The 11957-nt window shown below is 41.7% G+C and overlaps 1 protein-coding gene across 2 annotated transcripts in view; it reads right to left on the bottom strand.

Moving 5' to 3' along the window:
• Positions 1 to 10342: 10342 nt before the first annotated feature.
• Positions 10343 to 11957, bottom strand: part of RESF1 (retroelement silencing factor 1) — a 38253-nt gene continuing 36638 nt past the window's right edge. The window contains exons 6-7 of one of the 2 annotated variants that reach the window (XM_074826243.1): positions 11633 to 11760; positions 10343 to 10426 (exon numbers count right to left, since the gene is read on the bottom strand). In XM_074826243.1, the coding sequence (XP_074682344.1) occupies positions 10418 to 10426; positions 11633 to 11760 (137 nt within the window). In that variant the 3' untranslated portion in view covers positions 10343 to 10417. Of the gene's footprint in view, positions 10427 to 10555; positions 11761 to 11957 lie in introns of those variants that run through there. The other variant, XM_074826241.1, reaches the window with a different exon arrangement.

Raw genomic sequence — 11957 nt, 5'->3', positions numbered from 1 at the left:
AACAGTTCCCAACTACACCATATCCCTGTGCTATGTCGACTCTACTCTTAAACACCTCCAGGGATGGGGACTCCACCACTGCCCTGGGCAGCCCATTCCAACACCTAACAACCCCTTCTGTAAAGAAATACTTCCTAATATCTAGTCTAAACCTTCCCTGGCACAACTTCAGGCCATTACCTCTTGTCCTGTCACTTACTACTTGGTTAAAGAGACTCATCCCCAGCTCTCTGCAACCTCCTTTCAGGTAGTTGTAGAGGGCAATGAGGTCTCCCCTCAGCCTCCTCTTCTCCAGACTAAACAACCCCAGTTCCCTCAGCCGCTCCTCGTACGACATGTGCTCCAGACCCTGCACCAGCTTCCTTGCCCTTCTCTGGACACGCTCGAGTAATTCAATGTCCTTTTTGCAGTGAGGGGCCCAAAACTGAACACAGTAATCGAGGTGTGGCCTCACCAGTGCCGAGTACAGGGGTAAGATCACTTCCCTGTCCCTGCTGGCCACGCTATTTCTCATACAAGCCAGGATGCCATTGGCCTTCTTGGCCACACTGCTGGCTCATGTTCAGCTGGCTGTCAATCAACACCCCCAGGTCCCTCTCTGACTGGCAGCTCTCCAGCCACTCCTCCCCAAGCCTGTAGCGCTGCTGGGGGTTGTTGTGGCCAAAGTACAGCACCCGGCATTTGGCCTTATTGAAGCTCATACAGTTGGCCTTAGCCCATCTCTCCAGCCTGTCCAGGTCTCTCTGCAGAGCCTCCCTACCCTCGAGCAGATCAACACTCCCACCCAACTTGGTGTCATCTGCAAACTTACTGAGGGTGCACTCTATCCCCTTGTCTAGATCATCAATAAAGATGTTAAACAGGACTGGCCCCAAAACTGAGCCCTGGGGGACACCACTCATGACCGGCCGCCAACCGGATTTAACTCTGTTCACCACAACTCTTTGGGCCTCCAACTTTGGTGTTCCCTCTGCTGTTTCTCATTCGTTTTCTCCTCTTCTCTCTCTTTGGTGTTTTCTACCCTTTCTTAAATATGTTTTCCCAGAGGCACCACCAGTTTGGGTGGTGGGCTCAGCTGTGTCCTGTGATGGGTCCATTGTGGACCCAGCTGGAGCCAGGGCATCTCCTGCACTTCTTCCACAGAGGTACCCCCTTGCAGCCTCCCCACTGCCAAAACCTTGCCACTGACACCCAGTACAGAATTATATACCTATTATCAGAAAAAGAAATCATATGTGCATCTTATTAACCAAATAAGAAACCACTACCATGCTGTTATGATGTTTTACCCTTCAGATTTCTTCCCAGACTCTCTCATTAAGACATTGCCTAGTCAGAACCAAAGGGACATCTCAGCCTGACTAAACCAAGGAGCCTTCCAAAAACATATCTACTTGCTAATTTCAAGTTCATTCATCAAGCAGTTGACCTCCCAGTCACCGCTGATCTTTCAAAAGACAAGCTTCAAACTTCTAACAGCACATTTTCAATCCACTTTGTGCTTTCTGCAAATTGTATCCACATCAGAATTAATCATGAATGTGTATAACAACCACAAAATACTTACAAAGCAGACAGGGCTACAGAAAGACAGCAGGGATTTCTTCTGCTGAAATTCCAGAAGTCCTCTGACCAGCTCTGTATAGGAAAGAGCACTTGCAGCTATAGCATCCATACACCTAGTTATGCATTCGACTGTTCTGTTCCCAACACACAGACCATGGAGTAAGTGAGGTTCTTATCAAAGTATTGCAGAACAACTCTCTGCAGTTTCTTATCTCCCTGGCAACAAAACATCCCAGGAGTGCAGAAAAGCTGAAAACCACTTGCACTAACCCAGCACAGGGTTCATCCCCACCAGACAGCAATGGGACTTCTCATCTTACGCCATTTTTTTTCCCTGAGAGCCTTTCTTTACACTGTGTATGGAAACCTATCATCTCAGTGATACAAATCAAAAGCATTCTGGGACTAGTGTTCACAAATAAATCTAGTACAGGTATCCTCAGGATACAGTCATTACTAAACATCTCTTTCATATTGCTCATTATATCAGGGTGAAGTTTTTTCAAAATATGTCTATGTGAGAGACAGCAGTGACTTACCCAGAATATTCTCCTATAGCAGAGTATAAAGATGTCTTTTAACATTAATACCACAATCTGGGAATTAAGAATTGGTAGTTAGCAAAATGTAAACTGACCTTGAGGTTAGAAGAATGATAGTGGATACCTGAGGCAACATTACGGAACACTGTGTTGTGAGTGTGAGAAACAGCAGGAAGAAACACCACCTGCAGAGCGTGGTGAGTGTGTAAGCAGTAAACAGACAAAACCTGAAGGTCAGTAGGATGCAGAAGTAAAAACGAACCTATGTCAACAAGTGGTAATAAATTGCATACAGTGTGGTGGCATTTGCTCTTGGCAATGCTCACCCTTCAGTAAACTTGAGTGAGTTTGTCATGATTCAGCACATCACCCCGATCCCGGCTGGTCCAAGACTGGCACCACAAAATTAACAAAGTTTACAGAGCCATTAAACCCTTAGAACTAACCTTATTTTTATATATAGTCACCCCCAAAATATTAAAGCATATCATAATTCTGTGCTTTATTCGATCTCTCTTTCCCTTAGTCTTTCTATAAAGAGTATCTTTTTGTCATAACAACATTTTAAAATCTAAGGCTTAGGGACTTATGCATGTTTAAGTCTTGTCTGTAGCTGTTTAGGGTCTTACCAGAAAATTAATTTGCTTTGGATGTACTTGTACATCAGAACAGGTTCAACTATAGCTGCATGAGATGCAGAGCAGAAATGCTAAGGAGCAAGATCAGGTTTACCTACGGAAAGCTTTTCTTGTTGGCTCTTCTGCTGAGCTGCCCATTTATACTGTAGTCACTGGAAATGCCCCCAGGTGAAGCAGATCCTACCAGAGACAGTCATGTTTGGTCCTCTGCTATGCAGGTCTCTGCCAAGCCTGCATGACCACAATAAGAGGTTTGATGTTAACATGTAACATTTATGCCTGTATCCAGACAGCTTCTTCTATGGAGCAGATGGTCTTCAGGCTTTTTATGCTGCTCCCTGTAGGTACTCCTTGTAGCCATAATGCTGCTCCTTGCAGGTATTTTCCTCTGAGCAGCTGTCTGAATGGACAACAGCCAATTTATCAGAGATTCCAATATTGGCAAAATCACTCTGAAATTAATACACTGGAGACTGGAACTGCATAGAGCAGTTTAAAATAACAGCAACCTGCTGAATATGGCATCACTGAACCCAAACTGTAAATTGCATTAAAGGACATTTGCTTATGGAGCTTGACAAATTACAAATGTATAACAACCCCTGACATATCTCGAGGATAACTGTCACTGAACTAATTATTCCATGTTGCTAAGATCAGACAATTTTCCCTTTGTCAATATGCCTTGGCAAGCCAGTTGTGATAATGAACAGAAAAAAATCTGCATTTTTTTCTACCTATATGGTTTTTGTTGTCTTGCTGTCATCTTTTTCTCAGTGTGTTGATATTTGCTCATGTTTGCAAATAGATGATCTTTGCTGTTTTACTGGTTTACTGACAATTCTTATATTGGTATGATGATTCCATTTGTCTTTTCTTCCTGCACTAAGAACTGGGTACAGCAAGGAACATGAATCTCTTACACATTATAATTATGGACAGTTTTGCAAAAGTTTCCTGTAAAGCGTACTGCCAGATCCAGTTAGGATTCTGCAGATAACTCTTTAAAGGAAAACACCTCTTCCATTCTCTGAGAACTGTTGTCATGGTCCTGCTAGTTTGTATTAGAAAAACTTCCACCCACCTACAGAATATGTCTGCTATGACTATCAAATATTTTTAATTTTTTCATTCTAATTAATTGTTCTAGAAGATGAATTTGCATGGTGGGCCACAATCTATCTCCTGCTGGGGCCTAAGAAGAGCATTCTTTTCTCTTGTTACTTGCAGAATGATTGCATGCACAGGTAGAGTATTTATCTTAGTCTTCATTCATATCCATTGTATTTATAAACTGTTATTTCCAGTCTATATTGTTTTGTCTGTCCGTCGAAGTCCTCCCGAGAGAACACTATGGACTAAACAACATCTTTCAGGTTTGTATTGGTCCTGCTCTTTCTAGTTCATTATGTCTTTGAGTATGAACAAGCACCTCCCTATGCCAAACTTAATTTTGGTTCAGTTTAAAGGTTAATCCTGCAATAAATTCTCCTTGCCTAGGCTTCTTCTATTGCTTCTGGCAACACTGCATCTTGTTTCTGCAGTGCCTGAGATTCAGGACAGTCTTTGCACTTCTAAAGCAGAAGAGACATATATTTTTTTAATCAATGTAGTTAAATCATTAAAGAATCAGACAGGCAGAGAAGTACTGTAAGCAGTGAGATTGACAAAGTGCATCCAACACCTCCAAAGCGATGCTGCCCCACCGCTGCCATCAGCAGCTCTCCACAGTATCCCCTGTTCAGACCCATATTTTCCCTGACTCAAATACAGCACCCTAACTTCCTCCCACATCATCTTCTAGTAGGGTACAAGTCAGCATCTCTTGTGGCTAGGTGGGAACCACACATATGATAATTTGTGGGCTAACCTGAGGGCTGAGTTCTCCTTGCCTTTACCGCAGTGTTGGTGGAAGGAAGGACACATATTTTTTCTCATCTCAAACCATCCATCAATGTTATCTTCTATGTTTTTTGTTTGATATTGGTCAACAGAGTCAAAAGTTACTGGATGAGAGCACAGTGGCAGGCTGATTCCTGTCTGAAAAATATCTAATGGGATGTAAGGGAAAGGCACTATGAGCCAATCAACATACAGAGTATTTTTTTACTTCTTATTAGCTATCTCTCCACATTTTGGTCTGAAGACCATCCTCTGTGGTGATTTACTGTGGGATCATTTTTTTGCAAAGATTATTGTTCCTGGCTTTCAGCTTGTAGTCTATTGAACAAGTGTTGCTATGGCAGAGGGACTTTAATTTTTAATTTTATTTTTAAGAAGAATGCCATTTATTACTTTTAAAATAGCACTTATGATTGGAGGAAAGAGGATAGTCCCCCAGGGGAAATGGGAGGGCTTGAGGTACACGATGGTGCAGACTCTGTTTTACAGTCCTAACACCCTTTCAGACACAGATTTGTTTCCCATGCACTTGAATTATTAGTGCCATAGCAATGTAAAACTGAAACAGAAGCAGGAAACCTCTGTCATTTTATACTGAGGTATAAAATTTTACATTTTAAGACTGAAAAAAATTTTATTAATAATCTAAGACAGCTTTATAAGATCAAACAAGCAATGTTCATCAGTTAGCACTGCATGAAGACACACAAGGAGTGATATGAACTAATCAGTAGTGCAAAACCCTTATGCATGCAGCCATAGAAAGCAACATTACAGAAACCAGATACCTTGGCAAACTCTACCATTATTACGCTGTATGAACGTCCTTCACTTTATGCCATGACATAACCACAAAGGCAGGTATCTTTCTCTTCCTACTGTTCATTAAATGAAAAGACTGATGCGAATTTTACTTTTAACATTGAAGACTGCAAGGCCCACATTCATTTGAACTTCAACAGACACCAGCTTCCATCATCACAGACTTAATGACAAGAAGGTGGCCTCACAAAGTCAGCACTGGGACTAAGGTGCTTGCAGAGAGCCACATGGATCTTTGTTTTCCCATGACAAATGTTATAGCATTGGACTGAAAACTTCAGTCCATCTTTGATTATGTACTGTGCCTGGTTGGGATGGAGTTAATTTTCTTCATACGGTGCCAGGTTTTAGATTTGTGACTAAAACAGCATTGCTACCATACCAGTGTTTTGGCAACTGCTGAGCAGTGCTTGCAGAGCCTCAGGGCTTTCTCTGTTTCCCACTCTGCCCCCACAGCAAGTGTGCTGGGGGTGGGCAAGAGGCTGGGAGGGGACGCAGCCAGCACAGGTGACCCAAACTGACCAAAGGAATATTCCACACCATATGATGTCATGCTCAGCAATAAAACTGGAGGATAGTCTTTCTGCAGCTGTTACTTGGAGACTGGCTGGTCATTGGTCTGCTGGTGGAAGGTCTTTGCATCACTTGTTGGTTTGTTTTTTTTTTTTTCTTCACTTATTAAACTGTCTTTATCTCAACCCATGATGGGTTTTCTTGCTTTTGTTCCTCCTTGTCTTTTCCCTATCCCACTTGGGGTGAGGTGGGGAGCAAAAGAGTTGCTGGCAGGTACTTAGTTGATGGCTGGGGTCAACCCACCACAAACTACCAAACGTTAACTGTCTCATCTGAAAAGCCACATGAATGGAATAAGCTTCAGGTTGTTTTTAAAGTTTTTTCAGAAATAGATCAGTCATTTCAAAGAAAAGGCTAAAAAACTGTGCTGCATTCACTGGGAAATTTCAGCATCTTTCTACTGACAATGAAGGGCTGGAAACCTGGGCCAAGGGGACTTGCTGAGACTCAGAGCTAAGTGCTCTAAAGTCTCTAGTGCCATGGACATGCTTCAGCCCAAGCCTGCAGGGAGGAAGTGAACATTCTCAGTTGCTTTTCTTGTCAGGTAGAAGATGTTACAGTAATAAGCCCAAGAGCTGGAAGCAGGGAACCATTTTTCCCTTGTAGTCTTAATACTGATGAACAGAGAGCAAACAAAGTAAAAATAAAAAGCTCCCTGTCTTAAATGCAGAAGTGTAAACATGAGGTAGCCTTTGCATAGTTGAGCTGGTAGTTCTAGAGCTAGAGCCCAGGAAAAGATTCAAGACTGAGCTTTGCTGGGATGAAAACAGGCTGGGGGCCTGCAGGCAGAAGACAACAAGTTGGGGCCCAGGAAGATGAGAACAGAAAAAGATTTTAAAAATCAAGGTTGCAGTGGCAACCTTGCAAATTCAACAAGTCCCAGGAGGGAAAAGAAGAAAGGCAAGGTTTCCAAAAGGAGGGGCAAAATATTTAGGTCTAGGAAGGCAGAGAGATAAGGACTGAGACAAGGAGATCATAAGTGTAGCCACTACAGCCAAGTTTAAAGGAAGACTTAGTTTAAAGAACTATTCTAGGTTTCTAGAATAAAGGCTGTATTCTAGATTACAATGGACCCATCTGTCACCAAAAAAATCAGAACACACACCTGTCTAGCACTCAGCTAATGAAGCCTCAGTAGGAAAAAAAGATTATGTACAACACCTGGGACAGAAAATACTGTCAACACTAAATGTAGTGGTAACATTTTTCCAAGTTCCCAAGCCCAGCACTTTGTAATGCATGTTTTCCTGCTTGCCTTTTTTTTTTTCCTTGATGACTGGCTCTATTGTCAGTTTGCAAGGACCAGGTCACTGTGTGACTGGACAGGTGGCAAGACAGTGGGTGTGATTTACAGCATGTCATGACAATTATGTGAAGGAAATGGCCACTGAATTTATGCCATTTGTGTTCATACCTGGTCAAAGGAAAGAGTGTTGTGGGTAACTATGTCAAATTTGTTATCTTGCTGTTACACAGACTTCCACCTTATTGATCTTCTCAAACATCACTTCACTAGATGGCTAGGGCAGGGGGTCCTTATCAGGTCCTGGAGCAGATGTGAGCCCAGTTTCTACATAGGCATTGCTGCCAAAGCTGAAGATAGGCATCTGCTGGACAGGCCATCCTTAGGGGCCATGGCCTCATCACACTATTAGAAACCAGTTCTTGTGAGTATCTCTAGTTTCACCTGTTGGAAGTGAGAAGAGGCAAGTGTTTTGAGGAGACACTCTGTGTGCCCTTTCTGAACTTCTACAGTAAGTTACTCTTGAGCTTCCTGAGGATCCCATTTCTCCATGCAAACCTGCCAAGGTTCATTACATCCCATTCTCCAATTCATTAATGAAGATGGTAAACAATGACAGTCCCAGCATCAATTGCTAAAGAATGCAGTAGTAATCAGATGCCAGCTGACTTTGTATCACTGATCACAGACAGTATCCCTCCAAGCCAAGCCCAGCTGGTCAGCTAATTTTCCACCCACTGTGTAGGTCACTTATCCAAACCATCTCTCTCCAATTGGGCTACAAGAATACTATGAGGAAACCACATCAAGAGCATTGTTAAAGGTAAACAGCATTTTCTACAGTCTCACTGTCCACAGAATCTGCCACGTCATCATAAAAGGCCATCAGGTTGGTCAAGTGTGATTTACCTTTTATAAATCTACGCTGACTGTTCCAAATCACCTTATCCTTACTGTACTTGGGCAGTCATGGCTTCAAGAACGATTATTCTATATCTTCCCAAAGAAAGGGGTCAGGCTGGCTGACCAGTCTCCTGTAGTTCTGTGGGTCATCCTCTTGTCTTTGAAAATGGGTGGCAAATGACATTTACCTTTTTACACTTACCAGGAACCTCATCCTGACTCTCTTGGGGCACAAAGGCAAGAATGATAGAAGTAGCATCTCTTCCTACTGATACAGGAAGTTTCCTAGAAGAGAATGGGAAGAAACAAGACAGACACCAAGAAGACAGGATGTTGCACACCCACATCCTACAGTTCTGTATCTGTCAGGGCTCAGCAAAGACCAGTGACTCCCTGAGGGCCAGAGACCAGAAGCTAAAGGAGATACCATGACTGGCAAGGCAGGGGCCTCACCAGCCAAGGCCCAATCCTCACAGCACCCAAGTGGCAAAGTAAGCAGGACAGGGATGGTAACCATGGTCAAGCCAGAGTCCAGATCACCAGACAAGCTTGTAGTGATGAAGGAGAGGCAATGCGAAACCAGGAAGTCAATCTACAGGCCAGGATCAGATCCAGTGACAGTAACTAGGGTCAGACACAATCATTATTGACAGGCAGCTTCATAGTAATGACATACATCTGAGTCCAGGCAGGAAGGCCATCCATGGGTCTGGATCAATGAGCAATTTCCATATCCACACACAAGCATGATTGTAACAGACCTAGAGACAATTAGACCTTGAACATCGTTCAGGCAGGGACTGAAGCCCTGGCTGGATCTTAAATGGAGTTCCTCAGTCCATGAGCAGGGGGTGTGGGTGGAGGTCCCACATATAGATGATCAGGACCATTAAGACCTATTAGTGCTCTCAGAGCCATGACAAGATCTCTGGTTTGTACAAAGTAACCCCACTGGTGACATTCATATTACAAGTCCTTTCAAGTACAGGCAACACACACCCACGTTTGTCAGTTCACTTCAAGCCACACAGCACTAGTTTTTTCACAGTAGCCACATCTAGGTAGATGTCAGCATCTTGCCTGTCCAAGGCCAAGGGCTTGCTGTAGTATCATGGCTTCAGTCAGCACCATAAGCAGCAGGAGAAATGGCAACTGAGTAAGAGCATCCAGCACAGTCCTCTTAGTATGCAATTATGCAGTAAGCATAGCGATGGCTAGAGGCCAGCAGCAAGCACAAAGCACTTTAAGTGCACAGGCTTACATCATAGTTACTGAGCCAACACGTGAACCAAGCAGAAGGGATGTGGCCAGTCTATCCCAAAGATCCTAGCCATACCAAAGCAGCGTAGGCACAAGTCACCATGTAAACATGGTCACAGAGCCAAGATTCATTCCTTGGTATAAGAGAGGAAGAAGATGTAGCTGTATCCACTGGGACTCAAAACTGGCAGTCTGACTTACTGAGTGCACAGGGTCAGGGAGTAAACTTCTCCAACTATTTAGAATATAATTGTCATGGGTCAATGGATTGAATAATTTCCCATTGAAAAGAATTCATTCAAGCATTTAAGTCAGCTTCATGTATCATTATGCAGAACAAAACCCAAAGTAAATTCTTGACAGGAACTATGTGTTGTTTGTACTGGGTACACTTAAGGCTACAATGATTCCTCCTTAATGCAGGAAGTATAAATACAGGTGCTAAACTCCCAAGAAAATGCAAAATAAAACCTTCTTGCAGTTGCCAACATTATTACAAAATTCTCCGGTGGCAACACTCCCCACAGACTAATAGTTGGGCATCCAGCTAGAAAAAAAATCTAAGTTATTAGGATAGCTATGCCAGACAGGAAGGGAGTTAAAAACCTCCTGAATAGTTCCCTAGTTTGAGAGAAGAAATAGACATATGATGGAAGGGGAGGACTTCTTTCTCCCAGAAAAGCCAATTTTTAATTCAGCATACAGATAGAGCTAGGAAATTATAACATCATGCTTCACTGGGTAACTATATCCAAGATGCCTACAAGCATACATCTTCAGGAATGGAGTAGTACTGAAGGCTTTTTAAGTACTCATGCCAACCAATTCTCAACTCCAGGTCAGAGCAGGAAAAACAAATTAAAAAAAAGATGCTGAGGAGAAAAACATACCTGATAAGTTTTCTGAAGTACATGCTGTTATGAGTTCATTAGAAAAAGCTTGGACGCAAGTCCGCTTCTCACTTGCAGCTATGAAACCTTTTAAGAAGGGAGATCTGGCACTTATTTTAAAGCTGCTTCTCATCTACAGGAATATCTTCAATGACTATTTAACTAACTGAAATAAACACAACTTTATACTTTTAAACTAAAAAAAACGTCAAGGCATAGCCTTTAAAAGTTTATTTCAAGTATAAAAACCGTTCAGTGAAGTATCTACAGAGTTTTTACTTTCAGTATAAAGGTTTAAACAGATAGAAAGAATCAAGTACCAAATTTCTGAAAAATACGATTAAATTCAAAATTCTTAACAGTGAAAAGGCGCATTAACAGGATATCCAGCAAAAAACTATAACTCTTATGTCACAGTGAATGTGTAGTCAAACATTATCTAACACCTTATAAACAAAGAAACTAATTACAGTCTGGTTAAAGCAAGTAACACAGTCCAGACAAGAGAGAATTCAAACTCCCTGCACTTCAACAATCACACTTTTCTTTCAAGTGTAAAGAAAGAGAGAGAGAGAGAAAAACAAGGCAAGTCTTCAGTTAACTATCAGCTTACAGCATTGTGTTCAGATGAAGAACTCAAGAGTTCAATTTGCACAAGTTCCACAAAAAGAAATGTAAGAAAACTGGGTAGCAGCATAAATACGTCATGGTATCCCCTGAACTGTATGCTTAATTTGAGCATTCTATATTTGTATTCCCAGTTTTAAAAAAAAAAAAAAAAGTTTCTACAAAAATAAAAAGCCTTGTTAGAAGCACAGCAATCAGACTAGTGTAAGTAGAAAATAAAGGTGTAATGCTTTGGAATCCACTGCAATCTTTTTCCAGTAGGAATATTTTTCCACTGCCAGCAATGGAAAGTACAAGTAGAAGTTTTACAGAATCAGAAAACAGACTACAGCAATTTAAATAAGTTTCGAGTTTTTTTGGTCAAGATTCAACTCACTCCTGTATCTTTAAAAAAAAAAATTCAAATATGCCAAAAAGAAACAACACATTTGACAATGGCATTCTCAGCACCAGAGCGTATTTGTGCAATAAATACAGAATAAGATCTCAATCACTCACAAATATGAGGCAAATAGGGGGGGAAAATTGCCAACACTCAAATATTTTTTTTAAACAATTATTTAGAAAGATGAAATAAACAGGAAAAAGCATTTTAGTGTTGGAATTTTTTTCCCAGTGATATTAAATAAGACCTATGATACAGGAGTGCTATCAAGGCTTTTGCACCTTTTTTTCCAGATACATTTTCCTGTAGGTCTGAAATATCTCTTTTGAGTCTTTGATTGGAATGTGAAGATCCTTGCCATCTCCATCCAGGATCTGTATAGCTGTATCAAGTGGAATACTGTCCTCAGCTGAAAGACAGACAGAGAAGCAGGTTAAAGCAAAAGTCTGAGTCTCAAATGACTCTACTTCTTATGCATGTGGTACTTAAGGCCACCCACTGTCAAAAAGGATGCCACAAATTTCCTTCCTAAAGCACTAGGCACTTCAGATTTAAATCAATCTCCAATGCATCTTTAAGCACCAAATGGTCGTTTGGGTGTCTTGT

This window comes from Strix aluco, chromosome 5, assembly GCF_031877795.1.
Source record: "Strix aluco isolate bStrAlu1 chromosome 5, bStrAlu1.hap1, whole genome shotgun sequence".
NCBI lineage: Eukaryota > Metazoa > Chordata > Aves > Strigiformes > Strigidae > Strix > Strix aluco.
The sequence above is the reverse complement of the archived record's forward strand: the minus strand, read 5'-3'. Positions and strand labels throughout refer to the sequence as shown.